This window comes from Nothobranchius furzeri, chromosome 18 (genome assembly GCF_043380555.1).
Source record: "Nothobranchius furzeri strain GRZ-AD chromosome 18, NfurGRZ-RIMD1, whole genome shotgun sequence".
NCBI lineage: Eukaryota > Metazoa > Chordata > Actinopteri > Cyprinodontiformes > Nothobranchiidae > Nothobranchius > Nothobranchius furzeri.
Window position 1 is genome coordinate 13,905,211 of NC_091758.1, and position 20,419 is coordinate 13,925,629.

The 20,419-nt window shown below is 43.3% G+C and overlaps 2 protein-coding genes across 5 annotated transcripts in view; one reads left to right on the forward strand and one right to left on the reverse strand.

Annotated features, from left to right (window-relative positions):
• Positions 1–62: 62 nt before the first annotated feature.
• Positions 63–9,754, reverse strand: prmt1 (protein arginine methyltransferase 1). 2 transcript variants are annotated; one of them, XM_015969249.3, is made up of 10 exons: positions 9,613–9,754; positions 5,551–5,637; positions 5,259–5,414; positions 5,123–5,186; positions 4,897–5,039; positions 4,208–4,295; positions 2,356–2,471; positions 2,122–2,272; positions 859–980; positions 63–783 (listed from the first exon to the last, which is right to left on the reverse strand). In XM_015969249.3, the coding sequence occupies exons 1-10, from the start codon at positions 9,643–9,645 to the stop codon at positions 700–702; spliced, it is 1,044 nt and encodes a 347-aa protein (XP_015824735.1). In that variant the 5' UTR covers positions 9,646–9,754; the 3' UTR covers positions 63–699. The 2 variants fall into 2 exon arrangements, with proteins under 2 accessions (XP_015824735.1, XP_015824734.1); XM_015969248.3 differs by having other exon boundaries at positions 5,551–5,646.
• Positions 9,755–12,121: 2,367 nt separating this feature from the next.
• Positions 12,122–20,419, forward strand: part of ap2a1 (adaptor related protein complex 2 subunit alpha 1) — a 48,896-nt gene continuing 40,598 nt past the window's right edge. For 2 of the 3 annotated variants that reach the window (XM_070546976.1, XM_070546977.1), the window contains exon 1: positions 12,123–12,909. In XM_070546976.1, coding sequence (XP_070403077.1) covers positions 12,843–12,909 — 67 coding nt within the window. In that variant the 5' untranslated portion in view covers positions 12,123–12,842. Of the gene's footprint in view, positions 12,910–20,419 lie in introns of all 3 variants that reach the window. The other variant, XM_070546975.1, reaches the window with a different exon arrangement.

Genomic DNA, 20,419 nt, shown 5'->3' on the forward strand with positions numbered 1-20,419 from the left:
CAGAACCACAGAGGGGTTGGATCCTGTTAGGCAGGACAGGAACATCCACACGGGACAGAAAAGATGGAGAAAAGTTTTATTTTAAAAATAGGAGCAGCCAAAAACAGTACAAAATAAAAAACAAAGTGATGAGTCAGAACTATTTCTGCTGAATGCAACTGATGGCGTCTGCAGACACGCTGCGTAGGGACCCCCAGGTTGGGTTAGATTAGGACATCACTTCCTGCAGGTCTCCGGTTCCACGTCCTAGATCCACACTATGCAGATTCTGAGTGAGCTAGAACGCGTGTCTCAGTTCTCATGACTTCCTTTTCCCTGCAGGTTCTACCTGGAACCGTTCTTGTATGTCCATGTCGACCTGCAGCTGCTGGCTTGTGGACGGCTTTTCTGCTGCAGGAGGACACTGGGCTTTAGCAGACCAGTAGCTGAACTAAGTAGACCGTTGATAACACCAAGACTCTGCTCTGACACTTGGACCACAAAGCCCGGCGAGAGGCACCGGGCTCGTCTGAGATACCGCACAAGGAATCAACTCAAAACTGGAAATGTTTTAAATACTGTTAAAGTTAGAGAAGGAAATGGTGAAAAACATGTCTTTAAAATGTTGCTTCAGGGGAGCGGTTAACTAATGTACACACTCCCAGTTAAATCATACAAGCTGTCCGCTACTGAACACTAACACAAGAAGGGGCGGGGCTTCTAGCGCATCCGGTACTCCAACGTCTTTGACATCTCGCACAGCTGACCCCTGAAGTCCACGTCAACGGCAAAGTCCAGGTCTCTCTGCAGATCAAAGGGACACATGAGACAAAACGCAACCACTGGGAAGGGAGACGGGAAACATCACGGTCTGCTCACGTTGTTCTTGGCGTTTGGCTTCATGCTGATGGTGCCAAAGATCTCCTCTCCAGTCTTCACCGTCAGGTAATCATCCAGGTAGAAAACAGTCTGCTTCCAGTGGGTGTAGGGAGACTCTGGGCCTGAGAGGGACAGACAGCACAGGAAGTTAGCATATGCCATCACCTTCATGGTACCCTAAAGATCAGGGAGGACATAGGAAATACACAAGACCGTGTCAAACGCTCCCTTAGCTTGGTTCCGATACCACTTCCTCCGAGGTAAAAACAACTCGGGACAAATGCTCCCGTTAGACACAGGTGGAGTCATCTGAAACACACCTGGAAATATAACCTCAGGTGTGTTTAGTTTTTAATCAGAGCAACGTTCCGTCACACGTGAAGGAGACGACAATGCCTGCTCCGTCACCACCTCACAGCCACCATCAGGTTTGGGTCTGGACCAGACCAGGGTTCACCCCGCTGGAGCTGGACTCATCTATACAGGATCATCAGGGTCCTGCTGCAGGTCAGCACCGGATTCTCAGCATTATCGAGCTGCTTCACCTCTTACCTGAGCATGTTACCATGGTAACTGTTAGGGGGTAAAATCGTCTTCGGTTCGGTGTTTTAAGAGCTCAGTGCGACTAATTTTCTGTTTATTTAATGTGAAGCTGCTCTACTGTGTGTGCAGCTATGAGTCACGCTCAGACAGACCAGTGTTGTGTTTGACTGTTGATGCTCCCGTTTTTATTTCTGCAGCGAGCCTGAAAAACTCACCTCACACCGTCCAGTGTTTCTTCTTCAAACTCGTATTAAATAACGAGCTTCCTGTGCCGTATTTCTGTTGTAGGATGAAAACGTTACATCAACCGTGCCTGGGGGAAAGTGCGGCAGACGTGTTTGTTTACGTTTGCGTGTGTGAGAGAAGGGGGGAGGGGCGTCTCTACGGGCTCCACGGCAGCAGCAACAGCCAGCTGGTTTGATCCGCTCTGAAAGGCGTTGATCAGAATTTGCAGATCACTGTTTTTAAACAGAGATCGGGCGCGTGCAGCCATCAGGCGTCACTCAATACAGCGTCGGTACGGAAACTCCTAGGAACTTTTACCCGCTGCACTTGAATCACGCACATAAAATGTATTATTTAACGGAAAAAATAAACCGAAACGGTTCAACACTCCCCCGTGAACCGTTACACCTCCTAGTAGCTGTGGTACCCAACAGAGGAGCTCTTCTCAAACAAGAAAAGACAGACAGGTGTGGAGAGACTGAGGAGAGCACTGACTGGTGGAGAAGCCGATCTTCTTGTGACAGCGGGTGAATTCGATGTTGAAGTAGGTGACCAGAGCGTGGATGTAGTCGTTCCTCTTCACCTGCAGGCAGAAGGGTGAGGTGAAGGTCAGGTCCTCCACCTTCACCGTGTAGATGTCCACCTCCTAAAACACACACACACAAGCACTTCCTCTCAGCTGACCTGTTACACTACAGTCCAAAGTCAGAGACATCTCTGTCCACCCACCCTGATGAGACAGGAGTTGGTGACCAGCTGCTTTGGATCCACCACATCAACCAGCGGCTCCTTTATGGCCACCTCCTTGATGCACGACATGTCGAAGCCATAAACGTTCTCCCACCCTGAGACAGAGGGAGAGTTCAGCATGGGTTTACACACACACACACACACACACAGGAAAATGTGGTGGTTCTTCTATGTCAGTAATCCAACCTTAAAGGTGAAACCAAGCTACGAGCCAGTCAGACTGACTCCATGCAAGCCCAGATGATTCAGCCTTTACCCGTAATAGTTGTGTTGATTGTGGCTCACAGCTGATGAAAAGCCCACATTCACAAACTCGGGACTGTTACATGAAATCAAAACGAGGATTTTACATGCACGTGTACTCAGTACTTGGTTTGAACCCGTGTAATACATGGACGTTTGCACCCTATTGTAATGGTTTAGATGGAGGTAATGGAGAACAGCCTGCAGACAGGTGGCGCTCTACCTGCACCGGTCCAGCCAACATTTCCCTTTAATTAGATGCTCTAAGCAGCTTCTTTGTTGCTGATCACTAATCACACGGGCTGGCCATAACTTTTCTGTTCTTGTTCTGGGAGAAACTTGGTTTTAAACTGAGGGGGTTACACTGCACCACCCGCCTCCACACATCCAGACTATTACCAAGATAAAGCAGTACATATAAGGATCTATAAACAGGGTATCTGTAGGTTTAAGGGAGCCAATTTTAAGACTTAAGACCTTTTTTAAGGCCACTTTGACCAAATTTAAGCTATTTTTTTTTAATTAAATCTAAGCTATAATTTCCAGCTATTGCCTGGAACCGGTGCTAACCACGTCGCGAACGTGGGATTAGCCATCCAGTTACCATTAAACTTGCACTTCCCCATGGCGCAAGCTCCCACTAGCTTAACAAGCTAATGTGCTCATCTAAAAATAGCCCCCTTTCACAACCAACTGAATGTGTACGGTTCCGCTTACGCCAATGTCATACACAAAAAATGCTGAACACCAACTAGAAATTCACGAAAACTTTACAGAAATAAAATAATCTAGTTTAATGGGTCTTTGGTAATTTAAGACCTTTGGAAACTTTATTTAAGGATTATTTGTCATTAAGGATTTTCAAGGCCTTAAATTTGGAAAAGTAAATTTAAGACTTTTTAAGGACCCGCGGACACCCTGTATAAAAGTATTTGTAAAAACTAGTAAAATCAGGGATGTGGTTTTTAAGTGAAAACAAAAACCTGAAAAGGGCCGGGGGTGTGGGGGTCGCCTTAGGCGAGGGTGAAGGGGCAAAGCCCCCGGTAGCTGGAGCCTTTTCACCCATCTTAAGTGTTTCTTGGCTCTCTGGGGCGTTTTACTCACTGTACACATTCACGCATGCACAGTGCTGACTTCCTGTCGGTTTCTCTATGGGCACCGCCATTTTAAACGTCATCACGCATGCGCCTAATGACCAGTGCCTGACCCTTCTGTTTTCTTGCAAACAGTCAGGGAACATGCAGGCAGTCTCGTTTTGAATTGGTTGTGGGCGGGGCCGGAAATCCCATTTCATTTAGGAGGGGAAAGTAAACGGTTTCATTTCAGAGTAATCTCTGAGTGGGACATGAAAAAAATGGCTGTCTCCTGCAACTAGCAGGGTGGGCCTCCATCATTAGCAAGTTCACTGAGAGACCAACCAATCAGAGGTGAGATGTCAGAGTATCAGGAATTAATTGAGAAAGACTATTTGGAAAACATCCCTATCAACTAATTTGCCAGAGATCGCCCCATAATGACTGGGTGATCTGAGCGTCCTTTGCTTTAATGGCACAACTCAAAATAAGGTCAGCAGTCCCCAGGTACTCACAGTGGATCTTGTAATCCTTGTACTGTCGGTCTTCTATGGCAGTGACATACAGAGTAGCTCTGTCTGGGAAAATGAGTCCATCTGGTTTCTGTTGGAGGGACAGGAGTAAAGAGGCATTAAAACCGGGAGGGACACTCTAGTTTTTGGTTTCAGTTTAGTGACCCTACAGTGCCCAGATACCTGGAGTCACCAAGGCAACCACAGCTAAACAAACTGCAGCACTTTAAGCCGATTAGCTGATCCTTAATGAGAAGCTGTCCGAATCAATCTGAACACACAACTCCACTGGTTCCACTTCGATCAACAAACACCAGGTCTTAAAACAGCTGATTTACAGCCCGCCAGTGATTGGTTCAACGTGGAGGCATTAAAACCCCCAGCATCAAGCCACCACTGTCTATTCACTCGGACCCATCAATGTTTAAGATCGAACGTTTACATTCCAGATCTAACCAGAGTTGGACTGAACAAGAGGCGGAGAATGTTTCTGGGACAAATGAGAGAAATTATCTGAGGATCAAGAAAGTCCTCTCGACCAAAATCTGTTTTCAGATCAGTTGATTTGTTAAAAAGTGAAGGTGTGAACTCAAGGTATGTAAAAGAAAACCCGCCAAGAGTAGGTGGAGTGTCTAATCTCAGGGTTAGACTCTGGGATTGAGTTTAACACGTTGGCTCTAACAAACACGCACCAGCCATTTGTCCCTGGCATAGATGACTGTATTGAGCATGGACTCATAGAACAGACAGTAGCCCATCCACTCGGAGATGATGATGTCCACGCCGTCCACTGGAAGCTCCACCTCCTCCACCTTCCCTTTGATGATGGTCACAACTGGAGAGAAAAGAAGACCTACTTCAATCATCCACCTTCCCGTAAGCCAGAAGAGCAGCACCACATGTGAACCATCTCCTCACCATCATCCAGGTTGTTGGCCTTCACTATCTTCACAGCATAGTCGGAGATGCTGCTGCACTCGATCTATTCAAGCAAAGACAGGTGAGCTGCTCATGCTCCCAGTGACAGATACACATGCTGCCAGACAACACCTACCCCAATAACCTTTTTGGCCCCCGCTTTGGCAGCAAACATGCACAGGATGCCCGTCCCGCTGCCCACGTCCAGAACCACCTTGTCCTTAAAAAGGTGTTTGTTGTGGAACATGGAGTTGCGATAGGTCAAAGTGCGAACTTCATCTTTCAGCATCTCCTACAGCAACGCGAAAGGAAAGGTGCAACAACAGAGAGAAACTGAGATCAACACATGATGAGGTCTCAACTATTACATCAAATAGGCTTAATGGTTTTAAATTCAGAAAATGTTTTAGGTACCAAACTAAACGTACCTCGTGGATTCCAAAGTGGGCGTAAGAGTCGAAGTAGTAGTCCTTTGATGTCATGTCTTCAGCTGCAGGCTTGACTGAGCTCTCCCCCTGAGAAACCTCAACAGAGACAAACAATTACTGGATGAAGAAATCTCAGTTTAGAGACAAACTCATTAATAACAAGTACAAACCAAGGAAAAGCTCCGACATAATATGGAGACAACCTTGAGGAATTTGGGCGTTGTTGACCAATCAATGTCTCTTGAAGGCCACTCAAAAACATTGGTCCGGAACCGTTTTCATCACTTAATATCTTTAAACTGCAAAGGTTGGTGTCGAAACACGAACTAGAAATGGTTCTCCATGCCTTTATCTCCTCCCGTCTAGATTACTGTAACACACTCTTCACATGTTTTAACAAAAAGCCCTTGACCGCCTTCAGCTGGTCCAGAACTCTGCAGCGAGGCTCCTAACTGGAGCAAACAGAAGAGCTCACATCACTCCTATTCTGATGTCTCTGCACTGGTTACCTGTTACCTTTAGAGTCATTTTAGAATCCTGACTAGAACTTTCAGGGCTCTACATGGTCAAGCTCCTCCCTATATTACTGAACTGTTAAAGCCTTATGCTCCAACCCGAGCCCTCAGGTCCACCCACCAGAACCTTCTAGAAGTTCCAAAGGCCAGATACAAAAGTCTAGGTGATGCTCCTTCCAGTCTGTTGCACCCCGGCTCTGGAATGATCTTCCTTTATCCTTATGTAGGATTGACAGTCTGGACACTTGTAGTAATCTTTCATTGGTTTTACTTTATTTTTTCTGACGTTAATTTATTTCTGTTTTGAGATCATTATATTTTATTTTGATCTGTGTGAAGATTGTGATTCTGCCTGTGATAAGTGTTATATAAATCAAATTTACTTACAACTAGGGTTGTCAGGGTAACCGGTGTAGCAGTAAACCCCGTAAAAAAGTTGACAATAATAATAACCGTCTTGTTTTTAAAAACTATATTATCTCGGTGGGTTTACCGTGGCTGCGGTGTAGGCGCGGTGACCCTTACCAGCCACCGTATCATCTGCTGAAGTTGCCGGCGGCACATGCACGCTTAGTTGTTTACAACCAAAACTTTCTTGAAGCTAAAGCTGAAATAATGGCCAAAGGAGGAGACGGCAGCACTCAGGACATTTATTATCCCTCAAAGAAGACAAAGTGGGAAGTACGGGCATTTTTTGGATATTTGAAGAATGCAGAGGGACAGTTTATAGAAGACGGCTATCCTGTTTGCAGCTCGTGCAGGAAAAGTGTCTGTGAAAGGCAGCAACGCTTCAAATCTCATGACACATCGGCGTGACCATCACCCACAACTCTACAGTCAACGCAAGGCAAGCTAATGTTAGCATTTTAGCTAAAATGCGTGATCCAAGGATTTGGGTTGAGGGAGAATGCAACGAGTCGCTATATAAAGCAGCTGCAGCGCCGCTACCTGCATATAAACCGTGTCGCAGACTAGGGCTGCTCAATTAATCGAATTTTAATCACGATTACGATCTGAGTTTTGAACGATTATAAAAAACAAAACAAGCCGATTATTTGCTCCTCCCGCCTGCGCTGCCCCGAGTTGCAAATGAAGCGCTCCTCACAGTGTTGCCAACTTAGCGACTTTGACGCTATTTCTAGCAGCTTTTCAGACACCCTTCTTGACTTTTTAACTTAAAAGTACCTAGCGAACACCTGAGAAACATCTCTGGTAACCCTTAGCTACTTTCTGGATAACTGTCATCGACATTTCCTGCAGGTTAGCTTAACACTCCGCCTGCGCCCCGGACCGTTCTTCAGGACATTAGGAAAGGGAATGATGTAGTGATGTGTCAGTCGCTAAAGAAACAGCTCTCAGAGCCGGCTCCCTGTTGGAGTAACCAGAGTGAGTGACACACACACCGCACCTGCGGACTCCTGAGCCACTAAAAACGGCTAAATGTGCGTGTGCGGCGCGCTAAACACACGTGCAGTTTGCCCCGATTGCTGTGAGACCGGGTTGGGGGGTGCAGCTGTGGTTGGGACAATTATTACATTAACTGATGGACTTGTAAATAAATAGTTTATAAATAATGTAGAAATAAGTTCCTCACGCTGATAATTAATAACTAATCTCTGAGGACACGGTGCTAGTGCACTCTCCTACAGCACCTTGACACAACTAAATAAATGTTATGCAACATTTTGTGAACATAAATTTATTTGCATGTATTTGTTGCCACTGTATAATTCTTGCTGTCAGTATTTGCAAGATATTGGTATTTGGGTCTGTACTGGTTAGACTTAAATGAGTTAAACCAAGGTCTATAGCCCTTGGGTCATAAACTATGAGCTATAAAAATATATTGGTCTTTTTATACTGGGAATCAGGAGTTCTTTTAGTGATCATCTTGTTTCTTATTTTTGTCCTGATTGTGCCCTGAGCAATTTTATGACTGAATAAAAACAAATAAAATCAACATAAATTGAAAAATCGTCCTAAATAATCGTGATCTCAATTTCAGTCACCATAATCGTGATTATTATTTTCGCCATAATCGAGCAGCCCTATCGCAGACACCCCATGTTGAAATGACGCTATGCATTACGGGGCTCCCAGGGGCAGATAAGAGTTGGTCTCTCTCCGAGAATAATTATGAATTTAACAATGATTACTGCCTGATGACATTTTCCCACATCTGCAAAGCTCACTGGAAGGACACAAACCGAGGACAATATTTACCTGATATAGGGTTTGTTACTCAAGTAAGGGTAAAGTATCTGATTAGAAGGCTACTTGAGTACTGAGTATCATCGGATCTAATATTTTTAAATGATGACATCAAACAGACAAAAAATAAGTAGCAAATATCTGTATTTTAAAGACTAATGGGAAACAATGTAAACAAATAAACATTACAAAATAACACATTTTAGGCAAAATTTAGACAAACTGTGGAGAATATTTCCTGACATACAGGGTTTATTTAATTGTGTGAAAATGTAGCACGTTAAAAAAATACCGCGATAATACCGAAAACCGTGGTAATTTTGGTCACAATAACCGTGAGCTTAAATTTTCACACCGTGACAACCCTACCTCAGACCCACCGGTCTGCCTGTTTTTACCGCTGCTGCTACGCTGTCTCTGAGGACAAAGATGACGTAATAAATACATTCCGTCCTAGTGAGGATTCAGGAACCAGTCCCCTGAGCTCCTGTGATCAGGAACCAGCAGCAGCATCTACTACCACGTCTAAACTAAACCGTCTCTTATGCTTGTCCACTCTGACTGAGGTTAAACGTAACCAGCGTTGTGTTAAAGCAATTTGACCACGTTAAAAAAACCGAGAATGTTCACCTCACTGACTTTAAACATGTACAATAATCGCGAGGAGTAAACTGGGCAGAGGGCTGTTAGATGGGAGATGAGTGTCAACGTGCACCCGGCTCCCGACACCTCCAGACCGAACAGATTAGCTTAGCGGCTAAGTCTCCCTCCCATGAACGCTACAGAAGTTTAAACACTTTAAATTTTAAGTTTGTTTGACTCTGAGCCCAGCGGTTTTCTAACCCGAGTAAAACATGTAGCTTCGGAGGCTAACCAGCACAAGAGGTAACATGTTGGACTGACTCACTGTACAAAGCCGATAACTAGTTAGCATCAGAGGCTAACTAGCTTCAGAGCTAACACGTTGGACCCATTGTGCAAAGCCGAGAACCAGTTATCATAGACTACCTAGCTTCAGAGCTAACACGTTGGACCCATGCGGTCACAGAGGACACACCGGCTAACTTCAGCCATTACCGCTCACTCACGATGTAACGAAATTTTTAAATCACGACCTACACGCGTTACTGACTGAGTGTCAGAGTTTTGTCGTATTTTTTCTGATTTGTTCTAACTGCGACACTAATGAATGAGCGGCATCAGCAGACACATGAAACCACGTTTAAAAATCGGTTTTTCTGTGTGTGGTAAAGAAACACACGTCCGACATCGGTGGAAGCCAACACTAAAAATTCGTGTGTGTGAAGTTACTATATTTCTCCCAGTAAGTCCTTACCTCCATCCTTTCTGCTGGCGCCGCCATTTCCATCTTCTGCCTTGTGTCGTGTCTTCTTCTTCGTCAGGTTCTTCTACTTTGGCGGACGGCTGCTTCTTCTTCTTCTGGACTTACATACGTCATTTACAGCGTTTCCGCCATATTGGATGGGCCTCCTTTGTGCTGCCTATGGCTAAAACAACCGGCGTACTATTGAAAGCAGATCACGTGGGATTACCAGAGACTTTTCTAGCCTACCTGATGGGATTTTATATTAAATTTAATTAATATTTATTTTGTTTAATTATATTTATATTTTATTATTATGCCATACATTGTGCCTGATTTTGTGAAAAAGCTCGATTAAATTTGTTTTTTAGTTGAGTTAGCCCCTTCCTCAGTAGAAATTAATGCACCGGGGGCGAATGGAGACCCATCCAAAATGGCGGATGGCCACTACGGCAGATCCAGTCCACGGGGCGTTGCCGTAAATATGTCTGCGCATACCTAACGTGAAAAGGTGTTTACTGCCACCTACTGTTAGTAGTAATCGGACGTTTTATTTATTGAAGACTCCTCGACTTTTATAAGCTTGGAAGGCTTTTACTGAGCATCAATGCTTTTTTACAGCAGCACCTGAGAACCACAGCGCCCCCAACTGGAGATGACGGGTATCTTTATTTTAAAGTATCTTTTTTTATATCAACTAAACAGAGGATTATTGACATTTGGAATAACAGCACCCAAACATCGGAAAAGTTGGAGTGCATTATGAACAAATGACCTTGACTCCATCACTAAGAGAACAAATTAAAATTTGTATGCATCAGTTTCTCTGAGGACCTCTCCTGAGGCCCCAAAGGCTAAACAGCATTTGTATTTGCTGAGAAGGCTGAGGAAGTTTAGGATGCCAAGTCCTGCCCTCACCAGTCCGTACTCCATCAAGAGAGGAAATGGAACAGCTTCACACGAGACGAGCTATGTGTGGAAACAGCTCAGCAAACGAATACCAGGCAGGCTCCATGGTGGATGCAGCAAAAAAGAAAAAAATAATCCACTGGCTCAGCACTCTACACTGGAAATGCTGCCTACTTCTACAACACCTGTCCTTAGGAGGAAAAACAACATCATCAGGGGACTGAACCCCCACAACACAAACTGTGCAGCTTTTATCTACAAAAGCACAATAACCAGAAGCACCAGACTAAAAGAGAGTTTTATTCTTCTGACTTATCGGCCCCATCCTGCAACACCAGTTCACCCACTGCTAAAATAAATGCACAAAAATCTTTGACCTAATCATTCACTCTGAAAAATATTGCACAGGTAGATGTGTTGCACAATACGTTTAGGTTTGTTGTTTTTGTGTACTGTTTGTACAAATACATGTTTACATGTTGCCCTGTGGGGTATGTTACTTCTTAAATGTTTGCATTTGTGCACCTGTGTTTGGCCTACCTCAGGTATCCTAATTATTACTGTCCTGGTACTAGAAGGGTCTACCAGAGCAGATAGATGCAGACTGTGCAACAACGCTGCCTCACTCAGAGAGACTCCAGTTATCAATCGTGGGAAAGTCTGCATGGTGGCACAGTTGCTAGCACTATTGCCTTGCAAGAAAATGGCTGTGCGCTCAAATAACAGCTATGGCCTTTGAGGGTTAGGGTTTGGCCTGTGAGGAATTAGCATGTTCTCTAGGTGCATACATGGGTTTCTCTGTGTCCTCTGTCTTCATCTCACAGACCAAAAGAATTAAAGTTGATTGGAGTTCCCTAACCCCCTAAGCATGAATGAATGTGTGTTTCAGACTTGTCCCTGTCCCTATGATGGACTGAAAACTTGCAGCCCAGTGACAGCTGGAGACAGGCACCATCTCCCTGTGATCCTACACAGAATTAAGCAGATTGTTGAATAGATAAACAAAATATATACTAAAAATGTACGTGGAGGCAGCAGAGCATCCCCTGTACTAAGGAGCAGTTCCTTTGTTCCAGGTTCCAGTCGGATGTTGAGTATAGTGATGTTCCTTAGATCAAACTAACAGATTGTGTTTCTCGTAAGATCTGTTTACACCTGCATATGTCTTTGTTGACCCGAGGAAGACCTGGACATTGTTTGTACAAGTACAAGTAACAATCTGAAACAGAACAACAAAAAACATTTAACACATTGCATTTGGGAAGCTAAACTTGACAAACCAGCATTTTCTTTTTTATCGTTATTTTTATCCCAAAAACTTTATTTAGCTACACAAATACATGAATAGATCCACAAACGTCGATCGTTTTTTGAGTATTTTGTAATTAGACATGTAGTTCTTCGTCTTTAGGGAAATGAGGAAGGTTTTTTTTTATTAGAGAAGATAACATACAAACAAAATGCACCTTACATTATATATTCAAAAGATAATCATTACATGCATATTAAGCATTTTCACGTATATGAAAAAAAAAAGAAAATCTAAAGATGGGGTCACTTAATTAACAGATTGGAAATGAGGAAGGTATATCTTATCTGACCACTTCCGTCTGCACAAAGCGTGCGCGCTCACGGATGCGTCGCGCGGTCACACTGTTTTGCTGTCACGAGCCTTTTCCGAGCCGTGAGCGAGACAATACACCGAACATCACCCAGTTTAAACCGAGTTAAGTGAGCGGTTAACGGACAGTGTAGCATACCGAGATCGTTAGCTGTCACGTCGGACTCCGCTTACAATTTCCGGTCAACTGGCGAGAAACTCCAGCATCTGAATGGTGTTAGCAGCTAGTCAGCTAGCTGCTAGGCGGTGCGTGACTCGAAGTAACTTCACTTTAAATTACTAAAGGTACTTTTGAGTCAACATTTTTGGCTACACTCTTCTTCCAGGCTGCCACGTAGGGACGTTTTTAACGCCAGCTGCGTCCTGCTGCCGGTGTTGCGCGTCGCTTCCAGTCGAGCTAGGTTAGGATTGAATGAAATAACGCTAGCTTGCCGTCTACAGCGGAAACGAGCCAGTTAACAGGATAAGTTCTCCTGCTGCTGCTTTTTCACCACCATTCACCGTGTCCGGCCGATGCTATCGGCTACTCGGCCTCAGCCACAACGCGTATTCAGCGGGACACCAGTCAGTCAAGCAGGAGCCAGTTACAAACGGCTGGACTAGCCAAACAGCTAGTTACCCGTAACGGTCAAATTGTCCATCTTCTATCGATTCCCGTGAAGCGACTGCGTCAGGTTGTTGAAGGCCGGAGGGAGGACAAAAACCTGCGAAGATGCCGGCTGTGTCGAAGGGAGATGGCATGCGCGGATTAGCCGTTTTCATCTCAGACATCAGAAACTGTGAGTGCTTTATTTCTTCTTCATCCTGAGTTATTCCAGTTAAAAAACATGATGTTGCCTTTGCTCCCGCCGTCACTCACCCGGTCTAAGGGTAAATGACCTGGTGATAGTGGCTGATACTGGTCTGAAGAAGCAGGGTGTAGCACCTATAAGGTGTTATTAATCTGACCTCACATCTCGGGTAACAGGTTGGTTTAAAATCCATGTATTTATTTTTGAAGTGACGTAGATAGCCATCTTAGTACAGCCATAACTAGGACTGTTGGCCGAAAACCAACTTAACTAGTGAAATTTAGTACTAAGGTGAGAAATAAAACGATCTACAACTTGTGGCATCATATTCAATCAATCAATCAATCAATCAATCAATACTTTATTAATCCCAGAGGGAAATTAGACTTGAGGCAGTAATTGCTGCCAAAAGTGCATAAACAAAGTACTGAGTAAAGGCTGTGAATACTTATGTACATGTGATTTCTCAAGTTTTTTATTTTTAATTTATTTGCAACAACTTCAAAGACACTTTTTTACATTATCATTATGGGGTGTTGTGCTTTGAATTTTATGGGCAAAATGAATTTAATCTAGTTTGACATGAGGCTATAACATAAACAAAAAAGTGGAATAAGTAAAGTGCTATGAATACTTTCCAGATGCACTGTATTAAGCACCTCTCAAGATAAAATCACAAGGTGAGTTGGTGCTTATAGTACAACAGAAAAATAATCAACTCAGGCATTTCTGTTTTAAATACTTTCTACAAAGTTGCTAAGAATCTCCAAGTTTTCTTTCATCAGTCCTAACTTGGATACAGATTAGATGGTGTTTATGGTGACTGTTGGGTTTGTTCTGGACGGCACTGATCCACAGCCTACAGACTTATTGAAACCCGTAAACGTAAAAGCTACAGATACATTCTGGATCCAACCAGTGTTGTATCTGCTCTTGTTTCCACTTTACCCACGATGAATACTTCTGCTGGTGTCTTTATGAAGGTGCTTTTAGCCATTTAACCTTGTAGAGTCCATGTTTTTTCAATTCAGTTCAGTTTATATAACATCAATTCACAAGAGTCGTCTCAAGGCACTTCTCAAGGTAAAGTTCTGCAAACACCAAGACCTTCATCTTCTGATACCAGCTGAGAGAGAGAGAGAGAGAGAGAGAGAGAGAGAGAGAGAGAGAGAGAGAGAGAGAGAGAGAGAGAGAGAGAGAGAGAGAGAGAGAGAGAGAGAGAGAGAGAGAGAGAGAGAGAGAGAGAGAGAGAGAGAGAGAGAGAGAGAGAGAGAGAGAGAGAGAGAGAGAGAGAGAGAGAGAGAGAGAGAGAGAGAGAGAGAGAGAGAGAGAGAGAGAGAGAGAGAGAGAGAGAGAGAGAGAGAGAGAGAGAGAGAGAGAGAGAGAGAGAGAGAGAGAGAGAGAGAGAGAGAGAGAGAGAGAGAGAGAGAGAGAATATGTTGTGACAACACTGGTGCTAAATGATGTTTAGACTTGTATCTGTAATAGTTATTTGTAAAAGCAATGTTTTGACAGCAATTGTATCTCAGATAGTTTCCTGTGGTGTGAACTTCACACCAACAGTTAGAAGATACTCCAGTTTGCTCATGGTCTTTTAAAACCTCGAAAGGTGTTTTTTCCAGGAGCACTACTCAGCCTGAAACAGCTCTGTACAGCATGGTTTGAGTCAGCCCATCTGAGTGTAGTTTCGTTTACATGACAGAAAAGTGGTGGCACCCCTCATAGGTGCGGGGGCAGGGAGGAAGGGACATGATTTTTATTCATGACAAAATATCATGAGGGGATCAGTAAACAGTGTAAGGGAACTTGTACACTCCACAGAAACGCAACTCGGCTGGAAAATGTGGGTGTTGCAGGACATTTTGCACAGTTTTATGGCTTTTGGTCAGACATTGAACCAGGAAATGGCTACAGGCAGTGAAACACATGGCAAAAAAAACTCTGCCCCCTAGCTAATCAGCGGTCAGAATCACATTGCTGTCCTGACTCAGCCTTGCCAGGTACCTCAATGGAGCAGGGACTAAAAATAGGGGAGAAACTAGAGGGAAAATATCGAACCGTGCCCTTGGGAACAGTGGTAGGGTCTAGCTGGACTGGTCCGAGTTTCTCAGAGTAGCACTTCGGGAAAAACACCTAAATCCAATGACAAAACCTATGCCATTTTCCTGGTTATGTCCATTATTTAACCCACATAGATTCAGCTGGTCTGAGTCACTGGTTTGATATAACCGTAATCCTCCAGGGTGAAACGTGGAATCAGTGCTGATGTAGTTTTGTTGGGATGTCTCCAAGGGTTCACCAGTAAAACATGTAACTGAAGATACTTGGCATGATCACAAGGACTGTATACTACATTGTCTAAGTTTCCCTGCAATACACCCTCACACGCGAGCAGAGGGGAATAAAGCTTGTGACGAAAAGCTACACACACACAGAGCGTGCATGCACGCTTGCATGCACAATTACAGGGTGCCATGGTCTTTGCATCCTAGTTTTGATACATCCCTTGGGAGTTTTGACTGAATAATTTAAATCGTCGACTAAAGCTTGTTTCACATTGAGTGTGGAGTAGATGCGGTCCGCTTTCCGTACGACTTACACATTCATCAAAATCCTTGAGTTCAATCAGATCATTCACACCGGCTGTAGTGGTGCAGATCAAGGTGCAGAGCTCTGAAAAGTGTCCACGTGGAGTCAGTTTCGTGTTGACGTAGCATGCGGATTGGGGCTGAACGATTAATTGCATATGCAATAGGGCTGCACAATATATTGAAAAATTATCATCATCGCGATAACAGGACGTGCGATAGGCCCATCGCAAAGCACGTCAAAAACGGCGATAAATGTTTGGTTCAAACATTTCCATCCGTGTCATACATCAACTTTTTGTAAACCAGCACTGTTTTTTTACGTGGAAGTATTGTTTGACCAATCAAATGTAGTCCTTCTAATATGCGGCCAATCAGATGGGTCCGTTCACGTAATATGCCCGCCCCCTACAAGACCCTTAGGATGGATGGAACGCAACAACCGAACTGAGTTAGCGGCGCCGTTCCCTTGTTCGTCATGCTGGCTCAGATTAATGAACGCACTTTGTGCTGAGGTTTCTGGAATCAGCGCTGCTTTCAAACGTGAACGTGAGTCCACTCGGTGTCGTTAAGCAGCTGATAATAACCGGGCTGACTCCGACACGTGCCGGTGAACCAACCCACCCACCTTCATGTCGCTAGTGTTCCACCGGGTGGTGATGTTAGCCCCAGGCTCCGGTTAGCTTCCAGCTAAAAGGCTACAGCACACTCCTCCCAGTCCCACCCTGCTAAAGAGGGCCTGGAAAAGTTCCCCCACACATCAAAGTGATTTTTCATTTATGAGCTTTTATAACCTTGTTAATCAGGATAGTTGATTTGCTGCTGCACATAAACTGCCAGTCAGAAGCTCTGCTAGCCGGTTATCTTAAAAGGAGCTAGTTCAATTTGTTCATTTAAGTGATGTTAACTATTATTTAACATTTAAACTTATTTTCTGATATTTTTATTTATTCAGAAAACCCTGGTAAGGGATGTTTTTTCTGTATTTGGAGCATCAGAAAAAGTTTTATGGCGGTGGTGATGTTTTAAAGTCACTGAGAAACTGCATGCATGCAGTTTGTTGATTTGCTGCTAATACAGTAGCAGGTGCAGCTGCATATTTGTGCAATAAAAATGTTGTAATGGAATTCATGCACTAGTTTTGTTTGCTTTGAGCCCAGAGCAGACGTCACACGCCAGACGACATCAACCCTGCATACTTTAGTATTTGTTCATTTATCGTGAGTAATATCGATATTGCAATATTAAGCACTGTTACTGAATATCGCAGGTTTTCCTAATATCGTGCAGCCCTAATATGCAATTAAATTGCAATATGACAAAAGGAGATTTTCTAATAGCAAAGGCTGCAATTTGACTGGCAGCAAGTGGTTAGCACAATGCTAATATACATTGAAAACCCCATAGGGATGCTAATGCTAATATAGCCGATTACATATTAACAAATTACAAATTAGGAACGTGCCAAATTTGGAGTCTTAATAAAAAGTAAAAACTGCCACAAATCAAATGAGCGCAGACAGATATTTTAGTAAAGTTAGAAAACTGTAAGAGACTTTAACTCCACTGAGTTTTGGGTAGCAGCTATGAAGTAACTGAACTACGGAAGCTCTGCATGGACAACACATCAAACTCTAAACACAAAAGACTCAAAAAAATGGGATACACTTCTTTTCTACAAAACAATTTTCACATTCGATGCTAATACCTATGCTCCTTCAAGGGATGTGTTCCTAACCCTAACCCATATATTGTAACAGTTCTAAATTAAATATTTTAATTTTTAAAAAGGAAAATATTTGAGAAAAAAAGTTGCTATTACTGTAAGCTCTCGTAGTTCATCCGTCTAAAACAGTGGCTCTTGCTGGAAACCGGAAGTGACGTCGCTCAAGAAAACCGTTCCTGACTCTACTGAGAAACAAATGGATTTGCAGCAGCAGCATGAAGCTCCAGATTCTGAATATGAACATACATTAATGTTATATGCTGAAGGTGCACAGCCATACATTTTTGAGCCAGCAGCAAGAGTTGATGGGAATGGGCAAAACAGAGAATTCATTTAAATGGTGAAAGAAGAGCTGCTAAGATGCGGGAACTTCAAAATGCAGACTTGGAAACACTAACTGTAAGAGCATTTTTGTTAAAAAATATTTCGTCAGAAACTTGTTCCCTGTCATATTACATTGAACACTTTCCCCCCAAAATTATTTTGTTCTCTAAATGGCGAGTTTCTAAGGTAGTTAAAAACTTCTTTCTGGAGTATTTCTCTTATCCGATGGCACCATCTAGTGGCTGACAAGCATATCACACACAGTCTATTCCTCTGTTTTTTTAAGATGGTGACTTCAAGTTTCTGTTTATAAATGTGCTTCTGTAGCCGACAAACGGAGATAAAACACGTTGTTTTACAAGTATTACACTCATGTCATGTTGTGTCTCATATATTTATATTTTAGAGACTTTCTTGTCTGTGAAAAATTCATCAACTCTGCATCAGTCGAGGTACTCCTTAAATTTGAAGCAAGTAAGCGGTAGTCTAACACTATTGGTCGCTCAGTTTCCTATTCCACGGAGCTCTGCGGGGCAGGGGGCGTGCTTAGCAGAAAAAAGATGTATTGCTTACATTATATCACAGTACATGATGAGATAATCACTTTTACAGAAAAATCATACATCATTTCTGAAAGGGGAAAACTCCGGAAAGCTGCTTGAAATCATAATTGCTATTTTCCGACATCGAGTAAATCGCTAAAGTGGCTTCCAAGGTAATGCGAGCACGGCATTGGTATAAAACAATCACGAGATTGCTACTTTACTACTCATGCTCAAATGAAAGTAGTTGCAATGCACATTCAAACAGCAATCAGAGTAAAAAGCGCGTCTACTTTAGAAGAAGAAATATACATTTGGAATCAGTACGAATGTACTATTTTTATGAAACAAACATCTAGGTACCACAAGAGGTAGGGATGAGATGAAATAAAAGCCTTGGCAAACCTTTTGTGCCGGTGACCCTCAAAACAGGTGCTCCCCTGTGACGCTCTTCTGGACACGAGTTCAGACTTCACTCTCATGTCCTGTTCTCTTTTTGACTGCCTCTATCTAGCCATCATTGGTGAATGCCGATGCCCAGAAGTTTCCATGCATAAGCGCCAGTTATCATGACCTTGTCATTCATGTCTCTTCACTTTATTCTGAGCATGTGCAAAGAGAGAAGCGGCTGAACTTGCTGCAGTACATGCCAAGAAATATGGAATGACTGGTAAAAGAATAAAAAACTGACGAGGCCCTCGGGGTTAAAATCAAGAATTACTATTATTACAAAGAATAGCTGGCCGCAAAACTTGGATTTCTGGACAGTGTTATGTCGCAGAAAGACAAAAGCGAACAAGAAGACGCTGAAACAGGGTGTGGCAGATGAGCCGCAGGTGACCTCAGCGATGACCGGTAGAGATGATCAACAACAGGACTTGGCAATAATGATTTGTACAATAATAAGAGACGTAGTTGAAACTTTGCAGCCGCAACGGAATGCTTTAAAGCAAGAAATGTCTCTGTGCAGCAGCAAAATCGAAGATGTGGAGAAATCATTGTGTGAAATGGACAACCGAACTGAAACGCTGGAGAAAGACATTGAATTGCTTCGCAAGGAGAATGGTGAACTGAGAAGTAAAACTGATAATCTTGAAAGTCATTCCAGGAAGAGTACTATCCATGTATATGGGCTGCCAAAAGATGTGGAAAAAGGTCAAACATCAAACTACATGGCTTCTCTCCTCAGCAAGATGTTTAAAGGTTTGGAACCTGACATAAAGGTTGCTCATTGGATTGGCCAAAATGTCAGGAGAAAAAGCCATGATAGTGAGGCTACAGCGATATAAAACGAAAGAGGAGATTATGAGCCAAGCCAACTTTATTGTATAGCACCTTACAACAGTATGAAACCAACCAAAGTGCTTCACAGAAAATAAAAACATTACACAACATAAAATGCATTAAAAAAGTAAAGTGTAAGAACTAACACTAAAAAGACCTACATGATGAGTTAAAAGCCAAATCATTAAAATGGGTTTTCAAGAGATTTAAAACCAGACAGTGAAGAGGCCGCCCTAATGCTCAAAGGCAGCACATTCCAGAGCCTAGGGGCCGCTACAGAGAAAGCCCTGTATGAGAATGGAGTGCATCGTTGAAATTCGTGGGATGAAGCTGCAATTTACTGCAGACTTAATGGAGATGATGGCCAAGAAGAGAGCAAGCTTTTGCGGCGTGAGGGAGAAACTGAGGACAGCAGAGATCAGACAGATTTATCCAACATTGGCAACATTAATCAGGGCTTTTCCTGCGTTCAAATTTGCGTGGTGGCCGCCTCCAGCCAATTTAGTGCCGCCCCAGCCTGATTTCACTCTGCCCCCAGCTATATACATGATGAAAAATTTTAGGCCATTCTACATAATTATTTTCACATCGCATTTAATACATATAAATTAATAAAACACACACTCACACACACACTTACCGATTGTAAGATGCAGCCTGTGTTGAAAACATTGAAGTCTGGTCCAGTCATTAAGTTCCACCGCTTTGATGACGTTTGCTGCGTTGTCTGTGGTGATGCACGTCAGGTCCTCTTCTCTGACCCCAGCTTGACAGACATTCCCTCAAACCCTGTGCAATATTCTCTCTGGTGTGGTCAGTAGAAAGTGCGCTGTCTGCAGACAGCATACTTTTCATTTTGAATTTGTCTTTCACAAAATGCACAGTCAAACTCCAAAATGGTTCGGTCGCTCTGCTTGACCACAGTTGTGGCGTAATACTGCACATTTTTCTGTTACCACTTTTTCTGTACACTCTGCATACAGCTGTGGGATGGCAACCTGACTGAAGTAGGTGCAGGAGAGGATCGCATATCT